This window comes from Cardiocondyla obscurior, linkage group LG10, assembly GCF_019399895.1.
Source record: "Cardiocondyla obscurior isolate alpha-2009 linkage group LG10, Cobs3.1, whole genome shotgun sequence".
NCBI classification, from domain to species: Eukaryota; Metazoa; Arthropoda; class Insecta; order Hymenoptera; family Formicidae; genus Cardiocondyla; species Cardiocondyla obscurior.
This window is the reverse complement of record NC_091873.1, coordinates 5057296-5080503: the sequence shown is the minus strand read 5'-3', so window position 1 is coordinate 5080503 and position 23208 is coordinate 5057296. Positions and strand designations below refer to the sequence as shown.

The 23208-nt window shown below is 38.3% G+C and overlaps 2 protein-coding genes across 4 annotated transcripts in view; one reads left to right on the top strand and one right to left on the bottom strand.

The window, feature by feature from the left end:
- The window catches only part of LOC139106064 (discoidin domain-containing receptor 2), a 71459-nt gene that overhangs the window by 25347 nt on the left and 22904 nt on the right, over positions 1-23208 (top strand). For both annotated transcript variants that reach the window (XM_070662544.1, XM_070662543.1), the window contains exons 2-3: positions 6203-6337; positions 21795-21897. In XM_070662544.1, the coding sequence (XP_070518645.1) occupies positions 6247-6337; positions 21795-21897 (194 nt within the window). In that variant the 5' untranslated portion in view covers positions 6203-6246. The remainder of the gene's footprint in view (positions 1-6202; positions 6338-21794; positions 21898-23208) is intronic.
- Positions 1-23208, bottom strand: part of LOC139106065 (uncharacterized) — a 206116-nt gene that overhangs the window by 163254 nt on the left and 19654 nt on the right. The window lies entirely within an intron of this gene.

Sequence of the window (23208 nt, the reverse complement as noted above, 5' to 3'; positions counted from 1 at the left end):
ATACTTGTTTTATTATGTTCCACGGAATGTGAAATATTCTGTCTAAAATTTTGTGGACGACAATAAATCACTTAAAATAGTCTTAACATTCCAACTGCCACGTTGAATTTACATGCAAAATTTGCATGCGTGAGTGGCCTGGTTATGCCAAAAAGGGAGTAAAAGTTAATGCGAATCGTGGAAAAGTGGCCGATGTAAACCACGTGATTCATACCACGATATAAATATGCATTACGCCAAGGAATGTACAGCGTCGAATATTGCAAAAATCGCTGGAGCTTGTACACCATTATTCTTTCGGAACGTAATACCTGGCGCCAGCCAAACGAACACCGCAAAAGTAACGGAGATGCCGTCGTACGTACGTCCGTACGTTTGTGTTTTCCCCGCGATGAAAATTTCAAGGAATATAACATTGAAATAAGAAGACGTTTCCCCGATTGTACGCGAGACAAAATAAATGGGCTTGACAGACACGGCTTTGTTCCATATAAGCGATGTCTCACCGCCGGAAGATATATATCGGACATATCGTTTAACAATATCGTACAGCACGATCGCGATACACAACGAGCACGAAGCTCGTGTCATGCGGGAGAAAGCGAAGCCGAAAAGACGCCGATATTGTGACATATGGATTCGAAACTGTGCAATCAGTACCTATAATGTAATTGCCCGATAAAAAAGCGAACGTTTGTTTAAAATTTTTCACCGTGTTACATTAAGATTTTTCAACAAATTGACAGATGCGCGATCTCTTTTCATTCTTATCGTTCTCGTCGTTGAAATACTTAAATATCGCGTGATATTAACTTATGCTGAAACACGTGCAGATTAATCTTTCTCGCGAATACACAGAATTCTCTGAAACTGACCCCTAAGTATCTTAGCCGGTCTGGATACAAGTCCAGGTTAAACCATGAGCGCGGTGAGCCACGTGAAATATTACGTCGTGCTAGTCTTTGGAATATCGTCCGCGCCATACATTGGTAAATGCCTAACGCCTTGTACAAACAGGCTGACGTTATCTCGGTCGAGACCGTAGACGATAGAAAGCCGCGGGACATGGCGCGGTGGGTACAAGATTCTGCGATGTCGGAAAATTCCGGATATATAGTATATGCGAAGAGTAGGTGGGCAATATCATCAGAGACGACCAAAAGTTCTCTTGGCACTCTTAAGTGCTGCGACAGCTTAAAACCGCAGGGTACGCGATAATAGCCAGCGATAGGTCCGCCGAGGTAGCCGACGTTCCGTCGGCCGTTTAGAACAAAGCCTCCTCGGGATTGCGTATTGTATTGCGAACAACCGCGAGAATCAACTTTCCCTCCAACATATGCAGAATATGTGTGCATATTGCGCACTTTCGAGATCGTACCGATTTCGAGCGTGGTTAGATACGCGCTTCCGATAATATCGAGAGAAAATATTCTTACGATTTTCTCTCTCCGCAATACGTACGCCAGCTAGCTCGCTATTTCCACGCGCGGAAAACACCTTCTTCCGTTATTCTTCCGATCGAGTCCGTTCGAGTATCCTTTTACGGAAGCTAGCGTCAAGAGTTTCTTTGCACAACTGATAGCTTTCACAAAACTACATCCGAGTGATATCTTTTCGCGCTGCTTTTTATTCTCGCAGATGAATAAAAATAGATTTTAAACAAACACATTACATTACATTTGACTTTTTTTTTTTTTTTTCTAACTAAACAATTTACGACGTTTAATTAATTTGATTTTACCCTTTTTATTTTTGTGTCAAATCTGCAGAATTTTTTAACTTATTACACGAAGGTACGGTAAGTTAAGGATCGTACGTAAGTATACGAGACGTTGCATAGAGGACAGGGGGTTCCCGTATACTGCAGCATTAGAATAAACGAGCACTGAAAGTCTAAATGGGGTTCTTATGGGAATTATGGTAGCCTTAGGTAGCTAGTGTGGCTAACTAAAGTTAAGTAATTTATCCTCGCTACAATTTTCTACCGCGCAAACTCATATCAGTATTAAGACAAGCGATTCGTTATTTTGTAGGCAGCCGAGTTATAACGATGACTTAGTATCATGTTTTACTGAACTTTCTCGGTCAGAAGCGTTTATTATTTAACAATAAATAACTATATAATCCAGGACTTTTACGCCATATTAAATTCTACTTGCATTAATATTTGTACCAGAAATGATGCGGAAAAGTATTCAAGCGTCAATAAGAATTTAGTCGATGATATATTTAGCTACATTTTAGCCGCGATCGACCATAAACACAAATTGATATTCTTAAATGTTTAAAGCGAACGTTCACCTCAACTCGTCTTTCGGGATTTCGAACATTCGTACGATCCGCAAGTTTCACTGACTCTGGCTATCGAGCCCCATAAAATCTCGAATGTATTTTGCAACGGCAGCAGGAAGAAATTCTTGTCCTCCCAGACTTCTTGTCATTACGGAAAGTCCTCGGAAAGTACTTTTGAGTCTTGAAAAATTTTACGAGGCTCTCCTTGTCATCTTCTAACTACTAAACTGTTTTGCTACGACATCAGTTTAACAATTTTGTAGCGCAGCTTTAAATCTTTGACTAATTAATATTGTTAATTAGTATCTGAATAAAAAAATTATATGGAAAAAGATACAGTAATCTGATTTTATAATAACTAACGGGAGTAGAATATAATTAAAACCAACAATCATAGATGATTATTACAAATTAGTAATTTATATAAAAAAAAAAGGGGATAATGCGCTTCCTTCTAATTTTTTTTTTTTTTTTTTTCTGTTAAGCAATTTGACACTGTCAAACTATCGCGGGTAATGACTCGTCGTCCCGGATGATACGGCAATGTTTAATCACGATATCCGGGACGTCCAACCAGCATAGCTAATGAGGCAAAATGTCTTCAATTAAGTGTATCACAAGGTATCGACATATCACGTACAAGATAACGAGGCACAACCGTCATACGATGCGATCGATATCGCTCTGCTAGAGGTCCCTTTGAACGTACACATACAGCAACGTATATAACCGATAGGAATGAGGTGCATATTAGCAAACATCAAGCGGGCTAATTTAAAATTAACTAATCACTCGCAGATAAATGTAGTTATGGCTTCACGTCGACATGTATATTAGCATTAGGTTGCTAATTGCCTGTGTGTGGATTAGACGATCATTATGTGGCTAATTATGTCGCAATAAACTAAACGCAACAATATGTAGCTAAATATAACGTCATTGCTATACGAAAGACGAATATCACTTCGATTATTAAACTGCTATAGTATACTCTAACAGATATAACGATCAGCCGGAAAATGAAAATGGGGAATTTTTATTTTTTACTTACTTTTGGATTTACGAATGTTCTTTGCCGTTTTATCAAGTACATGTAGGTGCTTGATATTTCTTCGAAATAACGATAACAATTATTTCCGCATTAAATGTAAATTGCAGCAATTATAAAGTAATTAGCGGCGCTTCCACGATATATTAATACGAGATCACGATTTTCGAGTAATATGTTTATTAGTCCGGCTCGTTGTGCGACTCATTATATATATAAATTGGCACCGATTTAATTATCAAACCCCTGATATTGACATATGGCGTTCTCGGCTTTGATCGAAATTCTCTAACAAAGCAGCTGCTTCGATCATACATCTTAGAGCGTAAGAGAGCAAATAGCGTCCTCGGCGATCGATAATGATGCACGTGTGTACACGCATACGTCAATAATCAATTAAATTATCGGCAAACGCGTCTAGTTAGACGCCATCCTAATTTGCGCCTCCAACGTCCAAATCTCTATATAACACAGTTACAGGGCCAGTCGTTTGCTAATTATTTGCGGCAAGCAGAAAACGCGGTCTAAACAGGCGATGTCGCGCTCCGTGCGGGGGATCGTTAATGGTATTTCGGTAACATCAGGTCGCAAGTGCGCACTAATTAACGCTATGTCGATAGCAATGCTACATGTCCTAGCGCGCCAAGAAACACATAGGTGCGCGGCTATAACCGTGGCGTCATATTGCGTTTACAATCTATCAAAATGCGATAAATCAGTCGCGAAATTATCCGAGGGCGGCAAAATCTTCGTACGGCACGATGTTGAACCATGTGAAACCAATTTAATCATATTTGTCGTAAGTATCGTAAATTATCCATAAACAAAGAACATTTTGCAAGAGAAAACAAAACGCGGCTGCGAATTAAATATCCGAAAATCATATACGTTTAAAATTACAGATTACTCGCACACGCGCGAGAGAGGCCCAGCCGGTTATTATAATTTATCAAAATACAGAAACGCGATAATAATCAAAATGATATTTTTGATAACGTATACCCGTCATGGGAATTTTCGTAGTAAAATATGGCGCAAAACTGTCACATATTAATATTTATTACACCGTCGATTTTTCATCTCGCGCATATTATCTTTAATATCCGCTTCTCTAATATTAGAATACATAAATAAATATCTGTAAATACGTAAATACAACGACTCGGAGCTGCGATTACATTCGCGGTTCGTTCATATTCACCCGCATACTCGTAAACAAAATCCTTTCGTATCTGCGTCAACTAAAGTATAAGCGAATCGATTTTAACCAAACAGAAATTTTCTACGGTATAACAAATCGCATATCCGTTTTTACTTCGCGGGATTAACTTTTGTTCATCCTTTACGCTAACGTCATTTCAGTTTTTATTCGTTTCCGCTCGTTAATTATAGCATTGATATTAATATGTAAAATCGAGTAAAATACACAGATTCGGATGGTGAATGACGGTAACTAATCAGAACTCTGTCTCCGGTATTTCATCGCGTGAATAGTGTCGTATCGCTTTTCCGGTGGGTCTGGCTAAACCAAAAAATTCAAGGTATTTATTATATGAGCAAATTGTCAGCTGAGCTATCCCGTGAGAGATATTAAATCGCGTGACAACGGAACGCCGCTCCCGTGCGAAAGCAATTCATTAATGTCGATTGATGCGAATACCTTTCGCGTGGACATTCACGGCCCGCTTGCGATATAAACGCAGACAGCGCCGTGGAAGCTGGATAGTATCTAGCAACTTAGTTTCGAACCTTCTATCTGCAATCAATTACTCTTCGTGCAGTTAATTACTCTTTGTCTAGCTCCTAGCAATATGTTATTCTCCTTCGAATACGAACGATCGGGAAAATGCTGTCTTAGAATACCGACATGAATTTTAAATCATAACTTTTATTTCTCTATAATTCTAATATAACGTAATCTATATTATTTATTAATATAATATAGTCTATATAATTTATTAATATAATATAATATAATTTACCAATGTAATCTAATATATCCTTATTCTCTCAAATTGCTTGCAAAGTACGTATGTAATCATCCAAAGTACCCTTAATTTAAATAGCATATATTTAACTTCTTCGAAGTTGAATAACCGCGAGTATGATTTTTAGTTCGTCGCCTGATTTATTATAAATAATTTGTCTATCAACTTTAAGACGTAATTTTTTTAATAATACCCAGACCTATTTCTTAGTATTCCTTAGAGTTTTTTTTTTTTTTTTTCTAAAATATAATAAGTTCGTTCTTTCATTCTCTCTTATCACGCTTTCCTCTTTCTATCCATCGAGAAGGACGCAAGGTTGGGCTAATTGAGCGGGGACTCGATTTCGAGTGGGTCTCTCTATGTTTTCTCTAGGCGACGCACGTACCGCGGAAACCACCAAGGGCTGACTGGTCGTCCAGGATTGTGCCAAGAAAAAGGAATACGTAGACGCGTGTAGTTTTACTCTTAAGTCGATTAAGTTCCTTTTTACTTGACCCTCCACCTCAGGCGCTGGGACAGAAAATATTTCGAGAGGCGGTTTTAAAATTTCCCGGGCGCTTCGCGTAGAGACGTGACCGAATAGCGATCGAAGGTTTTATCCGGACCGAAAACAATGGCAGCAAATTGGAAGGCAGGCAATATCACGTGGACTTCCGTAGCACGTTCTTGCACGAGGAACCAAGACTGTCTCCTCTGCTTTAAATATTGATTCCGGAGATTGGCAAAATCAAACTAGAATTCTCTTCCCTCTTTTTCTATCTTTCTCTTAGAAAATCAGTGACAAATATTACTGCGCACGCGATAAATGCTAAACAATAGTCTAAGAAAAGAAATGAAATAAGCCTGTCTTAATATGAAGAATTTTTCTTTACAGCTATTTGTCGAATGCTCTGATGAAGTCATCACTCAACGGAGAACATGAAGACCGATTATTCGTCGATAATCGCTAGGTTCTCTACGTTGCTGATACTGTTTGGACCAGTTACGGATGTTCATTCTCTCGATATACGTAAGTTTATCTTGTTATCTCAATAATTAAGTGCGCATTTTAACGATTGAATAATCGCGCAGCTATAAAATGCATAAGACTATTAAATTCTTCCAAACTTTTAATAACTTATATGCTTTAAATATTATACATTCTAATACACGTTAAAAAATTATAGTTTGATTTCTGGGATTCATTAGTCATTCTACTTTTAATTAAACTACCGATAGTACGATTCGAAGATTTTAAGTTTATTCGTGGTCCCGTTAATATTTGCCGCGTTCTATACGTACGTAGCAAGCATTAATCAAAAGTGTTATTTTTAACCGTGAAACTTAATAAAGCATTCTTCGAACTAGAATTGCTACGTAGTTCTTGTGGGCGAGGTGACAGGCAATAACAAAGAAAGTCTCGTGCAGTCAGCTGCGCGAGAAGTCAAACGATGTGTTTCCGAGCGAATTCCGGGGTGTTGCAGCTGCGGAAAGCCCATTCTACAGAGGTGCTATCCCTACCGTGCCCTATACCGTACCTACGGCATTCTCTCTACCTTCTTAGTTCGCTCCTTCTCGGCTGTCAAATTTTTCATCGGGAGCAGGTGATTTCCGAGTTTTTATTTTCCTCGGGCCTGCACTACGATGGGGGTGCTATCACTCTGAAGTAATGACTCGCTATTCTCCATCCGCCCGGGGGATCAATTATTTTGAATCTAATGCGACAGGATAAATTGCATCCCGCGGAGGTCTCCTCGCGCCACCTTTCCCCTCTTCTTCGATTCCTCCGTCCCTTTCGCCGGGTCGCCGGCGAAAAGAGCGGAGCAATTTTGCGCTAAAAGGCGCACCACCTTCGGAAAACAATTCCCTCATTACCCCGCGCCGAAGCGGGCCGCTTTGCTACACGGGCAAATTGGTCAGAAAGCGTATATCGATTACCTATGTTATCACGTGTATACACTAAATATTTAAAATATTATCTAAAATTTCATAATAAGAAATTTAATATGTTAAACACGTACATGCAATGCATTATACTAATTATTACGCTTTATTATATTATAACATGAATTTCATCGCGTTTTAGAATTATAATTAAGCTTTTAAATCTCCTATTTTTTATTATTAATATTAAATAAATAGGTATACCGTGTCGTTAATTTATTATTAATATTATTATTACTTGTTTACAGATTTCTCTATTTTATTCGATATAAACGTAAATTCAATCAATTTTGTTGCACCACGTTATAGAATATCTTATAAATTGAATTTTGTTTATAATGAGATTAACGTTTATTGCACGCATAAATTCGCATTTAAAATCACGTATCGTTTAACTAACAAAACGAAAGCATCGATATGCATTCTGATTCTTGACTTTCGAATCATAAGTTTGATATTTTTACTTAAATAAAAAGTTCGAGAAGAACAAGCGATGTAGCAAATATCAAACGTATCGAAGACATTGAAAAGAAGTTTAAATCGAAAAGCTTTCCGGAGTATATTCAACATCATCTGAATCGAAACGCTTCGATGATTTTTATCAAAGAAGGTCGTTGATTTGCGTTGAGATACTCGAGCGGCGTGTCTTTTTTGCGGTATAAAACTCAGGGAAATTCTTTCTTTCGTCAATCGATTATCGGCATATAAAGCGCTATGGTTACGGAGAGAACGTTCAAGCCGCTTAAGAAGTTCCTGAGATTATTGATGTTTCCGCGAAGACCGCAATAAAGAAGAGCTCGTGTCTCTATTTTCCCAGGTTGCTGTAATATGATCTATAATAGCGCACGTGCTCAAAATATTATGCATTTAAAATAAAACGCTTCAGTTTATCTAAAAACTCCGTTTTTCCTGGGATTTAAAGATTTCCCTCTTTCCCAAATTTTTTTTTTATCAACGATATCTCCGTGAATTATCTAACGTCTTTTAACTAATTATTTGGAATCGACTAGAGTTACGTACCGATTTCGAGTCGCGCTAAACAGAAAATGCATCATCACAACTACGTCATATTTTACAAAAGGTCAGCGCCATTACTCTTATACCTTCCCCGTAGTAACGACTTCCTCGAGAGAGGACTTAATGGACGAAAGGTCGTAGAAGCGAAGGAAACGACGAAGAACACCTAGCACGTAGAACACCGTTGACACAAATGCTTTGGCCATGATTTAAGGATGTTTCCTACTTAAGTCGATTAAAATAGTTTAGAGTCGTATATGTATATTCGATAATCTCATTCGTCTACCAATTAAAAAAAAAAAAAAAGTCTTAAAACAGTGATTCATTAGGATCTAAGTTATCATTCTGAAGCTTTCGCTAAGCGATATATTGACAAAAATGTGACCTAAAAATTAATAAAAAATGGATTGTAAGTAGATACGAAGGCAGAATACACGGCACGGTGGAAGATTGGAGGGTAAAGGGAAGGCTAAACGAGCGACCATTGTCGAGCTTTTGCCGGTGCTAGGTTCCGCTAGCGTTTTCCTCGTTATGGTAAATGGTCTTGTCTTCGTGGTTGGGCAAACAGTTACACAACGATAAGTGCTAGCGGGTGTAGTCGGTCGCCGTCTCGAGACAGTTTCGAGGACCTCTGCTCTCTGTACTTCCGTCCTTTGAACGAACACTAGTTTCGCGACTGTCGTAGCCGAGATTCTGTGAAAGGTGTCCGGTGTGAACACCGAATGACTACTAAAGATTCACAAAGGCTCCTATTATCCGCGAACAAATCATTCCGTTCCGCCCCGTTGAAAATGCGGAAACACGCGCGCGTTATTCCCACGGGAATATGCCTGTTTTGACCGACAGGCAATGAAACGAACGAAGAAGGTATATGTCGGAAGTAGCAAAACTTATATTGTAAAATTAACTTTAAAATACGTGACTTCTAATAAAAGTTTGCGATGTTGATGTAGCGTTTCAAGTAACAGAAAATAACCAAAAGTATGAAGACTATACTGACTCATAGACAGCCAAGACTTTGATAACTTACTAATAAAAATATTGTCCAATAAATATAAAACTTTTAATTTCTGATTGCTAATATTTTACATTTCTATCACAAAAATTTAATGACTTTTATTATAAATTTAGGTTAAATGCTTATTCGGATATTAAATATTAAAAACATAATTTCAAATTGAAATAGAATTTATGGATAAGAAACGATAGATCTAGGTCATAATGCATATATTTTATTCTATTACGGGGTCTGTCATTCCACTGAAAGGAACTTATGATACTCATGATACAAACTCATGATTTGAATATGCAAATCACAATAGGTTATTTTAGTAAAGATATGCAAGAGTGTAATAAAACTTTTTAATGAAACTCTTTACAGTTTTCTCTAACACATTAAAAAATTTTCCATGTAAATATGTAAACGATCGTAAACTTGTAAAATAATCTCGTGAGAACGCGCTTTGCGTTTCAAAGGAAAAAGCAGCTGAAAAAAGTGTCCTAAACTCTTAACAATTTGAAAATTTTCTTCTAAATCATTTAGATCATAATTCTATCCGATTTAATATTCGACTGCAGTACTTCAAGCGTGATCGTTTAAACTTCATTCTCAAGTACTTCCGAAAAAACCTTTTATTATTCCAAACGCCTATTTTCATGCACGAGAATCCGTTCGAGAATGAATCTATACATTTTCTTCAACAGGGCTAGCTCTCATAAGTCGAGCGGGAACGTTTAACAACGTTATAACTTTGGTAACTGGGGCAAATTTGCCGGCAAAGGAGATTTCTACACGTCGTTCTACTTTCTCGCTGATAACAAATTAGCCAAGTTCAATATTTGACTTGGTAATGATTTCGGCATCGCTCGCATTACTTACATGGTCTAACCATATAGACACATAGCGCTCAGTGACAATTTACCTAGCTTGCAAGAAAATCAATCACAATGAATATTATCAGTTCATCAACGAGGCTATAATTGAACTGTCTAAGAAATGTCTAAGAATTCAACAAAAGTGATAACTTTTCGTATTTTTAATGTTAAAGATCACAAAATTTTATTATTTATTTTTATTAAAAATCGTTATGCAGCAAGGCGCATATAAAAATCTAATTATATTTTCTTTTTTAATTAATATTAATGTCTTTTACTAAAATACTAAAATACATTTCGCCTGTTTAATTAGTGCAAAATTACTTGTCAATGATTGAATGATTTCTTTAATATTATATAAGCTACTTTTATTATATGAACCAACAAATGCAATGATTCCACGAATTAATATTAGCCGCTTATGACCATTATTGTTCCTTTGTAAAATTTAATTGATTTCATTACCAGTTATTATTATTAACAGAGAAATTATATGCACGCACACATTTACTTGCGTAATATTCAACATTAATTTTTCATTCGCATTGCGATTACATAATGGAGGCTGATCAAAAGATGATTTAACTGTCAAATAATTAGAGAAGATCCGATAATTATAGAAAGAATATAGATTAAGATGAGATAATGAGAGAACGATCCTATAATTTTGGATTTTGGATTAGAATAACAAAAAAAATTAAAAGGACAAACAAACGTGAAATCTTATTTATAGAAACGGGTTAACGTTGAACGTCATTTTTTTTATCCTGTCACAAGAAGATTCATAATATCGATTTTGGATAGGAAATAGTCGAGATAAAACGATCCTTTTGTCCTACGTGCATTTCTTGGATTTCGATTAAAGTCTAATTTTTCTTCGCCGCCTATCACGTCATTGTCGATAGATCAAATTCGTTACACCTTGACGGTGACTTTGAGGCTACGAGAAAAATTCCTATTCTCCCTCTCACAATCTCCTTCTCTTTCTCACGTCATCCCGTTTAGCTCGATATCGCGTCCGACCTTTTTCCCATTTTCCACTAGACAATTCTTCCGCCTAGCCTTTCAATTTGAAATGCAGAAGAGTTCCAAGCATTCCCGACTAAATCCGGAATCGTGTTGTCGTCGGTTAATTCTCGAGCGTGCTATTTTCCACGCGTAACATCGCCTTTCTACTGTCAATTCTTCATGTCGCTTTTAAAATAAGATCAGTTGAACGGAAAAAGTAATATTGGTTTTCGTAATTGAATTTCACTATTTGTGCAAATTACAAATATTTTAATGTGATTAACGCGACATATTTTATTCGACGAGAATTAAAAAAAATTAAGTATTTGTGTCAGTTTTAAAATAAACGATTCGATGTAAACTTTTAATTAACAAGATTAATTACAATTTTGTAATTATTGCAATGTCTCGATTATGTTTTCTACAATGTGAAACACGTTATTATTTATATCTGGCTTATGAAATAAAAATCATAAGTAAATAATTAAAGATACAGCACATATACTATAGCAAAGTCAATGTACAGACATTTTCTCGGTTTTCGTTTGTCCGAGCCTTCTCATTTTTTTTTCTTTCATCGCTCAGCTAAATCGACCATCTGCGACAAGAAGCAGCCTGGCTTTCCTCGGATTTGAAATGCAGAGCAGTTTTCCTCGAGAATGAAAACCCACAGTGAGGTGGAAACGTCGTCTTGTCCAAGTCTAAGTCGCTTCGCCGGTTAATATCTTTGGGTCTTATCTTCCCGAAAATAAAATAAAACTTGCCCGCGATGTGGCTCATTGTCTCCTTAGTCGGCATCTTTATTCGCGGTTACCCGTGCCATTTCTTTTTACCTCTAAATCAATTATTCCTCCTCGAAGTCATATTGAAAATAGAATTCGTAATGCCGCATTTAAAACCCGAATCTGGATTTAACCAAAATCTTATAGCTTTAAAAATTATTCAAATGTTGGAATGCACTTATAATTTACCTTTCAAGGGTGACAAAAAACAACGATGAAAAATATTGAATTTATTTCTAGTGTTGTAAAATTCATATGTTCATTAAAAAAATATTTATCTATTACTTTATTGTTATTACACAATTATAAATTTTATTGCAAAAACTGAATATTCTATATAACGTGTTTCACATTTTACGTACTAAAAATATATATGTTATATATTAAATAAGCCTAATTAACAAACTCTTAATGTTATAATTAATAATATAAATTAAACTTTAATCGAATCCTTTATTTTGACAATGAGAGAAGCGCCACGAGATTCCGAACATTTTAATTATTTATATCAATTTAATTAGCTGGCTTTATGTTGTTTTTCTAATAAAAAATACATTTTTTTCCCGATAAGTATCTTATTGATATCTTATCGATAAAAGAGAACAAAGGATATTTCTCATAGATCAATCTGCGACTTTTATCTTTGCACGAATGAGAGAAAACGTCACACTTTTAGTGGTTCATTGTCTTTTCAACTCATCTTCGCTCATTTTCTCTTTCCTCTAGTCCAGTCTTTCTCGTCTAATCTTTGTCCGAGTGTGCTCGGCAGCTCTTTCCTAGGCGAAGCAACTTGGAAAAGGGAATTCAAATGAGCGACACGATGAAAGCCAAGTTACAGTGGCGTGCTTGCAAATAAAAAAAAAAAAAAAAGTTAAAGCCATCCTTTAAAACGGGAAGATTTGACCGAGTTTATCTTTGAAATCCGTTGCAATATTAAACATCTTTTTGTTTCATATACAAAAGAGAGAAAGAGAAAGAGAGAGAGAGAGAGAAAGAGAGAGACAGAGAAAAAGAGAGGAGTAAACATGTTTGTACCACGGTAAGTCATGTTTCATGCATCAAAAAATATCAGTTACATTATTCAACGAAAATACTTCTGGTGAGTTTCAAATTGATAAATTATTTTCGTTGTTTGAAAAATGTTTAAACATGCTGGACTAACATTTAAAATAAAAGTAAAATTAAACGCACAATAATTTCGCAAACCTCAAAAATGTTTCTTCCTTCTTTCGGTAGCCTACGAATATCATTTTTGTAATTTTTACTAGAAAAACGTTTTAACTTTTCGCTAACCGCAAAATTTCGGAACTAGGCGCAGAATGTAGGTTCAACCGAATTGCCTCTTGAATACCAAAAATACGCGGAACATACTCAAACCGGAGTTCTCCATACGCTGATGTAAGTAAAAACGCAGTGAAATGTTCGGGGCGACCGGCGAAGTGCAACCGGAGCTTGGTGGAATACGTTTGAAAAGCCGTTCTATTTGTTGCATCGCGAAAAGCACTCGCCTCTTTCCTCGCATTCAAAGTTTCGGCGACACTCTACGCTCGGAAATCGTTCGTCGTCTTCGATTTGACGCCGCGACAGGCGGTTAATCTTCGATTCTTATCTTGGCGATGGATAAAATATAACTCCGGGTGACGCGCGCGTCGATCCTTTGTCTCTTTACCTACCAAACCTTCGCCCCAGCCTTCTCTTTTAGCCTCGCGCGAACCCCACGAAACCGATTTTCTCAACATCCCCCGGAAAAAGGGTTTATACGACGGCGCGGGGTTGAAACGTAAAAGGACATCGGGCCGAAAGAAGGGAACGATAGAAACGAAGGGGTAGCCGCTGAAAACCATCTTCCGGATAATCGTATTACCCGCTGGCATTGTCTACGGCTAGCCAATTCGAAGTAATGAGACACAGTCGGTTGCGGAGAACAATCGGGCTTCTACGGCGTGCAGGCGCCGCGACGTGCCTTCCTACCTTATCCCGCGCGTCTTCCTTCTCTACTCGTCATCCTTTCCATCTACCATCCCCCTGCTTTCCTTCACTTTCGCGTCTGGTTCCTCCGTTACTATCTTCGCCTCGCCCTTCTGGTTTATAAGGAACACGTCAATCCTACGACCCGTCGTGCACGTTAAGTCTCATCCTATTCCGTTCTCATTCCCCGCCAACAATCGAGCTTTGGGCCGTCCGCGCGCATGAACGCCTCCTCTTTCTCACGTTACGGAATATTCATATTCCATGCTATCTTGAACGCATTACGTAGGTGAGACGCTAGGTGTACCGATAATAACGATTTAAATCAAACGACGAATCATAAAATTCGTATTTAACGAAGAAAGTATTTTATTTAAAATATGTATTAAGTTTTTCATCGCCTCATTATATGAATCATAGATAAATTGGCAGGAAGTAATTAACGAAAAAAAAAAAAATTTTTCTACGAGCGAGCACTTAAGATTAGAGAACCTAATTTCTAGGAAGTTGATAAAATTTTCTACAGGACTTAAGATAACTGAAATTGAAATGTATTTCTTTATTTTGGAATGCCGGAGTATCTCGTTTGTACTCGTTGCTTTTCGTCGATCGATTTATCCTCATCGCATTTTTCAATACTAGCTCTTAAGAGACACGTCAATCCCGCGACCCATCGTATACGTTAAGTCTCTTATGGAAGCAACCACCTGAGGATAATTCCTTTCTTTGTTCGATTTTCCTTTCCTTTACTGTCCTACGATGCTTTCTCTTACGTTTGTAAATTTCATTTTACCATTCGAAGGCTTCTGCTCGTGAAATACCTAACGTTAACGTTTTGAAACTTTGATAGAACGTAATTAATTAATACGCGACAATTTTATTAAACTACACATTTTCTAAAATTATTTCTCGTAAAGGTATTTACATGCCATGCACACATCCGCCTCTCGCTGTTTCGTAATCAGTACGGCGATGCCTGTTAGTTCGTAAACTCTCTCAGCATACTCTCCCGTTATTTTCCTGGCTACTGATTTCATCCGGGTGTCGCTGTCGCTAATTAAAGTACACGATAGGAAGTCTGTCACTCTACGATCACGAGTCTTTTCTCACCACGAACTACCAGACCATAAATTCATTGCTTCCGATACGTAGATGAACGCAATAAAATGTAATGAAAATTGAAATACAAGATTTATTAATAACGTTTGACACGGGTAAAGAAAATATATTCTAAAGAAATGGAACTAATAAGAAGCGACGTGCGTAAACAAACAGCAAAAGTATTTAAAATTAATTAGTTAAATACAAAACGTAAATACCCGGGATATTTAGCCGCGTACAATTACACGATTTGTAAATTTACCGTTTTAATCAACGCAAGTCACTTTACCTTCTTCCAGATTTTATGTGTTCTAGCTAATAGAATTCCGCCGTATGGATCGAAGGAATTTTCTCACAGTGTCGGTGTGATAGGAGTTCTAGCCTGAGATTCCGTTGTAAAAGATGTTTGCCGTTTCACGGAGCCATTATATCGAAGATTATTTTTCTTATCACGCACAAAGAGGGAAGACAGAAGATGAGAAATACGGCGTGCGTGCTTAAATAAAATCGCCGGCTTTGGGATAGTAAATTGAAGGAGATTTATTCTGTAAAATTTCGACGAGACCCTATTCTTTTCATTATCAGCGAAGATTACACCTGTCAAATCTCATGCGATAATCCGCAGTTAACCCTTTTTATATTAAAACACGAGGTTAAATTTTTTTTTTAATTATTTTAAATCTTAGATTTTTTTATTTTAATTATAATTCGGATTTGTGGAAGCTCTTAAAATCTCGTGGCGCCGTGCGCATACCTTTCAGCATAAAGCTGTAAACGGACGAAAGCTTCGTAACATTTTCCGGAAGTGGACCGTACGTCCATTTCGTAACTTTACGATTTACGATGTGCGGAACACGTAACACGTAAACTAGCGCTCGCGTGTTTCCCCGTGTTCGAGCGACGCAATATGATACGAGCTCTGCCAACCAGAAACAGTGCGTGAGATTGGGAGGCGCGGGAAAGCTGATATATACAGCAAAATATGCAAATTGTGTTATGTGTGACATGTCAATATATATGATGTGCGGTACATGAAGATTAAAAAAAAATGTATCATTTTTAATATATATAGAACCGCAAGCTATTTTATTCAAGCGTAAAGACACTTTTTAATTGAACCGTCCATTACAATTTGTTTTATTTATTTTTTGTTTTTTTTTTTTTCATTTATTTATACAATTTGTTCATGTATTTTGGAAAAAGAGATCGAAGAGTGACAGACAATAATCCCTCACTTTCTACTTTTTATATAAAATTGTATATTTTATGCACAACTCTTTAATAAAAAAATCTTTACAAATTACTTTCAAAATTTTATGTTTTTTTTTATTTCAAAGAAAGAACTAAAATCTTCATGCACCTGAAATCCTATTCAATTTTTGCCGCTTCCTCGGAATAATCCCCAATAAAGGTGGGCTTTTCGAATACATAGGTAATAGTGACATTCGGTCGGAAACTATTTCCACCTGCAACCCAAACATATTGCCGCGTAATCTGAACTATTCTCCATGAAAGAACACAAACGTTAATTGCGAATAACGTTAATAACGGGCCCTTAAATTAATGTCACCCGCTTAAATTTAACCGCTCTGTTGAAAACTGGTTTCGAATTGCTATACGACGCGACTCCGCCTGGAATTCCATTGTAGTTTCTCTGTAATACACAAGCGCGTTTGGTCTTTAATTTTACGACGTTCTTCCGGCTCGCTCATTACAATAAACACGCCGTTACGATGGACGCCTCAGAAGCCACTATAGCGCAAACTCCCGGCCTTAATATTCCGGCAAAGTGGCTGGGAACAATTTCGAACGGCTAACGCTACGACATATGAAAATGCCGCGCAACTGCTTTCGCGTAGCTTTGAAGCTTAATGGAAGATTGGTTAGCCTTTAAAGGACGCATATCTCGAAAAAATCTAGATTAAACTATACGCGCAGCAATTTTTTTAATATAAAATATTTAACGCGCGCTTTATTGAGATACCGATTAAGCGCGAGCGTAAAAAAAAAAACCCTCTAATTAGCTTGTTATTTTGTTACATGATACGCGATTATTTATCCACTTCATTATATCTCGCGCGTTTTAACTTAATTACAAATATTCGCAAATCTGGCTGCGGCCGCCTTTTGAATCGCGTACATGTTACAATGATAACTCGATGGAACAAATAAAAATGGTGGTAGGTAATAAAGGCAAATTCCGCAAAACTGCAGAACGCTGCCTGTGTGTAACGGGAGACATGTGATATTTCATACGTGAAAAACGTAGAGCACGTACGCGGTATAATAAAAATCCTGACGAACCGGATGCTTGCATATCCGCGAACTATGCGGATATACCGTCGCGCTCCCCGTCCTATTCATCGATATCCGCGCGGATCGGCAGTTGATATCAGGAAAGGTAAGAAATTCACGTTCGGCCAGACACATCCATTTACGAGGTAAAATATAGCCTAGTAGCGTGATGGTTTTCCGAATGGCGTCATCCCGCGACATCGATAAGAGCCCAAGGGGTACGCGTTTGCTCTGTGCGCGCGTATGTGTGCACGTCCACGGACGTAAGACGCGGCTTTATGTATTATTATATTTACATACGTATATGCGTTTTCGTCTTCGAAGACTCGTACTCTACGAACGAACTAACCCTTTTCTCAGTGCCACGCAGTGCCAGTCTTTTCGTCGATGTGAGCACGACGACGGGTGGAAAACGGAAACGCGAACGTGTTTCATGTTAACGTTACCGCAAATACATTCGCAGATGGCGATCTACGTATCTTGCGGCACGTAAATCCGATCCCCTCCCACCGAGGCGACCAAGGGCTGTTGCGAAGTTCTGTCGTGCATTTCTGATGGCTATCATTTGGTATTGTAATCCAGACACCGGGACGAGAGCATGTACGCGATGATAATGGACGAATAATCGTCCAGTCCATCGACGTACACCGCTAACACGATTTTCGAATTGCGCCTCGGACTGTGCGATAACGAGCCGATGAAGCGACTACCAATTATCTTGCAATAAGCCTGACGAATTTTGCCCACAATCAGAACAGCAACGCCCATCGAGCGTATCCGTTCTATCCATTAGCGACGCATCAATTTTCGACGTATCAATTCGTTAAAAATCATTTTTGATAATTATCTGCTCTGTCTCTTTTTTTAAAAATAAAACCACTCTTTTCGATCGCGACTGTAAATAGAAACCAATGGCTCTTAAAAATGGGAGGCGGATCAAGTGCGATTCGAAGAAACATGACCGTACTATCGGGACCAGGATCGGCTATCTCTGCTTTCATTCGTGCTTAGTTCGGAGGATTATAGGTAGAACACCTGACGTACTCCCATCGGTTCGAACAAATCGAGACCCAGACAGAAACAAACAAGAAAAGATAAAGGGAGAAAGGAGGGGAACGAGAAAAAAAAAAAAGATTTCACCCTAGCATAGTTGAGTTCGAACAGGTAACATCGACCCTCCAATCCGGAATCCTTATTTCAAACGAGGACAAACAGGAGAAGTAGCCGTGCAAAAACGAGACCCCCGTCGGTCACCGTACGCTGTTCATCCGTGCGGACAAACGTACCCAAAGAATGGAGAAAGCCGATTGTGCAGAGAGCATCGCGACAGAAAAGTTTTCAAGCCGGATTTTCATTCGATAGTAACAAAAGGGGGGAGGACAAAGTGAGCCAGGTGACGCGTAGAACACCTCGCAGGGAGCTTTACGATATTCGTGTGAAACGTTAACGTGCGCACGCGTATGGAATTAGCCTGACGAGTGCGGCCACCTGGTAAAACGACCGACTTGTTCGAGGGGTTGATTAAAAAAAAATATAAAAAAAACTCGTTTCGTGTAATCGCTGCGCGCGCTGATGATAAAATTAAAAAATAAGCATTCCCATTTTTTTTAAATTAACAAAAAAGCGCCACTGTTGCGACGCGAAAACAACGAAAGCAAAGAAAAAACGTGACGAACGAGAAATACCATGGCTCGACAGTGCTGCGAGAGAGTTCACGAGGAAATAAAAATAACGTGTATTTGAATTTTCGATTCTGTTCGCATATTATAGCGGCTCGAATTACTATTAATAGATCGCGGATCTAACGTTACGGAACGACGGGTGGCGTCAAGATTCGCCCCCGCCAATCCTAAAGGTGTTTTCGTGGCACTGACTGTGGCCAAGGTGTCCGGATTTCCGACTGTCGTGTCCCCGGGTTCGCCAAATTGCACGCCACCTGGCAAGACGAATAGTTCGACGTGGAATGCGTCGCAATGAATCCACGAAACGCCTCGTATACCACCGACCTCACGTCAGGATTCTCCTATCCGGACAATGGGCGCGAAGGTTGTTACTTACTGGCCCAAGAGAAGCGCATGAGCATTCCCACGAGTACAAGGTTGAATTATAGAAAACAGAGAGTGATTCCGGAAGATTGTATTTGAAAGATGCACGCGGTTTAATGAACGAGTTCCCGGCCTCGCGTTTTCTCGATTTACGGAGTCACTTTACATGTTAAATACTTGAGGTGGAAAAAATAAAATCATATATCAATATTAAGCATAATTTGAGTTTTCAAGAATTTTTTTTGTAATTTAATTTTACGCTCCTCGTATAATTTCTCACGCGCGCGTATCTTTTCTTCTCCCCCGCATTTATCGTTCTTTCGATGCTTATTCTATTACACAGTTCGCGCGAAAGCGATATAAACGACAAATGGCGGCAGCGCACCGCTTCTCTGGGGGTTTGCGTTATTTCGTGTCGTTTGTGACTGGTGCATCGGCTTCCACTATTTTCGATCGAACGTTTGACATGTGTTTCTTTTCTCTTATCTGCTCTATTTGTGGATTGGAACAAAGCGCGAAGCGGGAGAATATTTGCGTAAACTGAAGGGAAAGATGGAGCGCGAGAATTCTATGAATACGTTTCCAAGTTCAAATGTCCATGCGATTTCTATGCGTCTCACAGGAACGCCAGATCTACCGATATACGCGAAATAGTTACGAAATGTCTTTGTTGCTACTGTTACGTAACAATCCGAGCGTATGAAAACTTAGTAAAGTTATATCGGATAAAAAAAAATTGTGACAAGTCGTGTAAACGTTTCATAAGTCTTAATTCTCTTCTTCACTCTTTGAATTAATTTCCCGATTTAATCTCGCACGTGTGTAATACGTCATTTTCATAAATACCGATCGAATAGATTGTTTCGCTTGTCTCCGTTTGATGTATTATGTTGCCTACATTTTATCGTGTTTCACAAAAGCATTAAAAAAAATAATTGCAACGAATAAGAATAAAGTTAACCACACCAGAGAGCTGACGTTATTAAAATACTTCCGCTGTAAATAGCGTCGTCTGGGTTCACAAACTAGCCAGTTAAATCCTCGTGAAAACGTTTCTCATAGCGATCCTTTGTCATGCCCGAGTGATGTTCTCGCTTTCCTAACGCCGCAAAGCTTTCGCTCTTTCTTTTTCTCTCTCTTCCTCTCGCGAATTTTCGACCCACGCTGTCGAAAGATCTATGAAGTTTTTAGTGGATTTCGTTGTAACGACGTCTAGTAGATTTTGATAGAAGCACCCTCTCCGCAGAACTGCTTTCTGCGCGCTACGGTAATAACGACAATCGCAATGTTTATTGCCCGAGTTCCTGATTTTTACCTTCGCGAGAAGAAATTCCTTTTCGCTTTCCCGGCCGGCTTAGTCCGATCGTTTACTTCTCGGGGTTCTTCTAAGAGGGTTGCCGAACCAACATAAACCGCAGAGCTGACAGGCATGCGAAAAGATTTAATCGACCATACGCGCGCTCACGTTCGATTGTATGCTGCTTGAGACCAATAAAAACGGGCTCGTACGCGAACGATTCTTCCTGTTCGCTGATTTGAGAACCGGAAGATACGTTTCCGCGCGTTTTCATCGCATCCCTTCGACTATTCGTTATTTCGTGTAACTGCCACTGTATGTCCGAAAATAAATCGCACGACTGTAATCTTTCCCGGCATCCACTGTGCCGTAAAAAACACAAGTTTAATTATAATTACGAAATAAATAAACGGAATGACGTAATTTTCTCGTTTCTTTATGGGTAACATTTTGAGGGAAAGAAAAAAAAACGGCAAGACGATTTTAATCTGTACGGTGAAACAAACGGCCGCTGTAATATGTATAGGATTGATCTTTTCTTAATTGCAAATAAAATCGCGAGATAGATGGATCGCCGCTCGATCTCGTAGAACAAATTTATTCAGGGCGATTGATCCTCGCCATGGCAATATCAAGTTTTCCAACGGCAGACCGGAGCTCCGTTCGCGCGCCGCAGCTTTTTGTTGTCCAACGAAAACTTTAATGGAAAGATTACAACCGAATGACAGTAAACGTAACGCGAATTGAAACGTGAATGAGATCGCTGAAAGACTAATAAGTATAGTGATTGGATAATATCCCGACGGCGATGCGCCTCGAGGCTTCGAGCCATTTGCCACTTATCCCAACTTCGCGAACAACGATTGCGACGACGACGCCGTAATTGCTATTTACGTTTGTGATTCCTGCGGATACACTCCAACTTTAAAGAGTTCCCCCTATTGGCGCGATAGTGCGCGGTGTCACGCCCTATTGTTTCTTTTATCGCTATCTTAAAAAAAATTGCATCATACAACGCGTCTTTATGAAGCGTAAAGAAAGCCCTGACAGATCAATGAATTCGAGGAATTACGACTGTAACATTTAACAATGAAGATTTTATCCATAAAATTATTAGCTTATTTATTTATTACATAAAGTATCGTCGCGTTTTAGGATCATGCAACCAGTCCTTGGGGATGGAATCGGGTGACATACCGGATTCAGCTATCACTGCATCCTCGTCGTACGTAACGAACGTCGGCCCGCGAAATGGCCGGTAAGTATATTATTATTTATACGATCTATGTATAATATTTTCCGCGGCGTTAAAAAAATATTCGAGTTTGTTAAAATATATTTTTCAAAAATTGGATAGATAAAAATTTATTGTAAGATGCGCGACAATAGACTTTGATGCTATCACATTGCCAATTATGTAAAACATGTTCGATATGTAAATTAAGAAATGGATCCTTCCGTCAGATAATTATATCTCGGCATCGGTTAATTAAAACAGTAGTAAAGATAATCATTGATCAGCCGTCGGACGCGTCTGATAGATGAGAACCTGCCTGAAGTTTTAATACGTCAAATTGTTGTGAAAGTAGCTCGTATATTCAGAACATATACAAAACCAGTTATTGTATAATCTCTGTATTATTACTTATATTACGTATATTGCTTATAAATAGTTGGAGAGAAAGAGAGATAATAAGATTAATATTATAAATTTAATTATTTACAGATTCAATGTATTCATCGTTAAAGTTAATTGGTTAAATCTTAGAATATAATTTTTAACGAGAAAAAAAATACTTCAATATTACACATAATAGCATGAGAAAGTACCACGTCCTACACGTTTGCGGCTCTGCAATATTAATAGAAGGCTTTACCCGTACTTAGTTGACACTCCTCACGCGTACAAAGTTTCCATAAAAGCACAATTTACTTAATAATATGAAATTTCTATCAGCCACGGCTATACGGAATTTCTTCCTTCAACACCGAGATCTTTTTACATCGAAGTTACGTGAAAACTATAAATGGTAAACGAATTAACGCGGCACGAACACCGCCCGGAAATCAATCGTCAGCGAAAGGTGGCTAGAAAAAAAAAAAAAAAAAAAAAAAAAAGAAAAAAAAACGAGAATCTTTTCGATCTACGGTAAAGTTAACTTTGTTATTAAGTACGAGATGCCACTCGACCAGAAGTGATTGAGGTAGTAAGACTTTCATTAACGCCATTTAACACAAACGTAAATAATCGACGGAGGAAGAGAAAACGTGAGCGGAACGGCTCGGAAAAGTGGAAGCGCGAGTAAATCACGGATTCACTGTTTAAGTACACTTTTAAAAAGGTGGAAGTTCTTAAAACCTAGAAATGGTCCCGTGAATTGTTCTTCGTAGTTGAAAGGATAGTAACTGAATTGTACAATATAATTGGCAGACTTTTTTATGCTCGGGAAGTCGGTAAAACGATAATACCGCGGCATTTTCAAAATGAAAAGTCTAACGACCCTCTTATGCAGAGACCTTCGTTTGCAAAGTACCGTATACGATTCAGTAATTTCGCGCACTTTTAGTG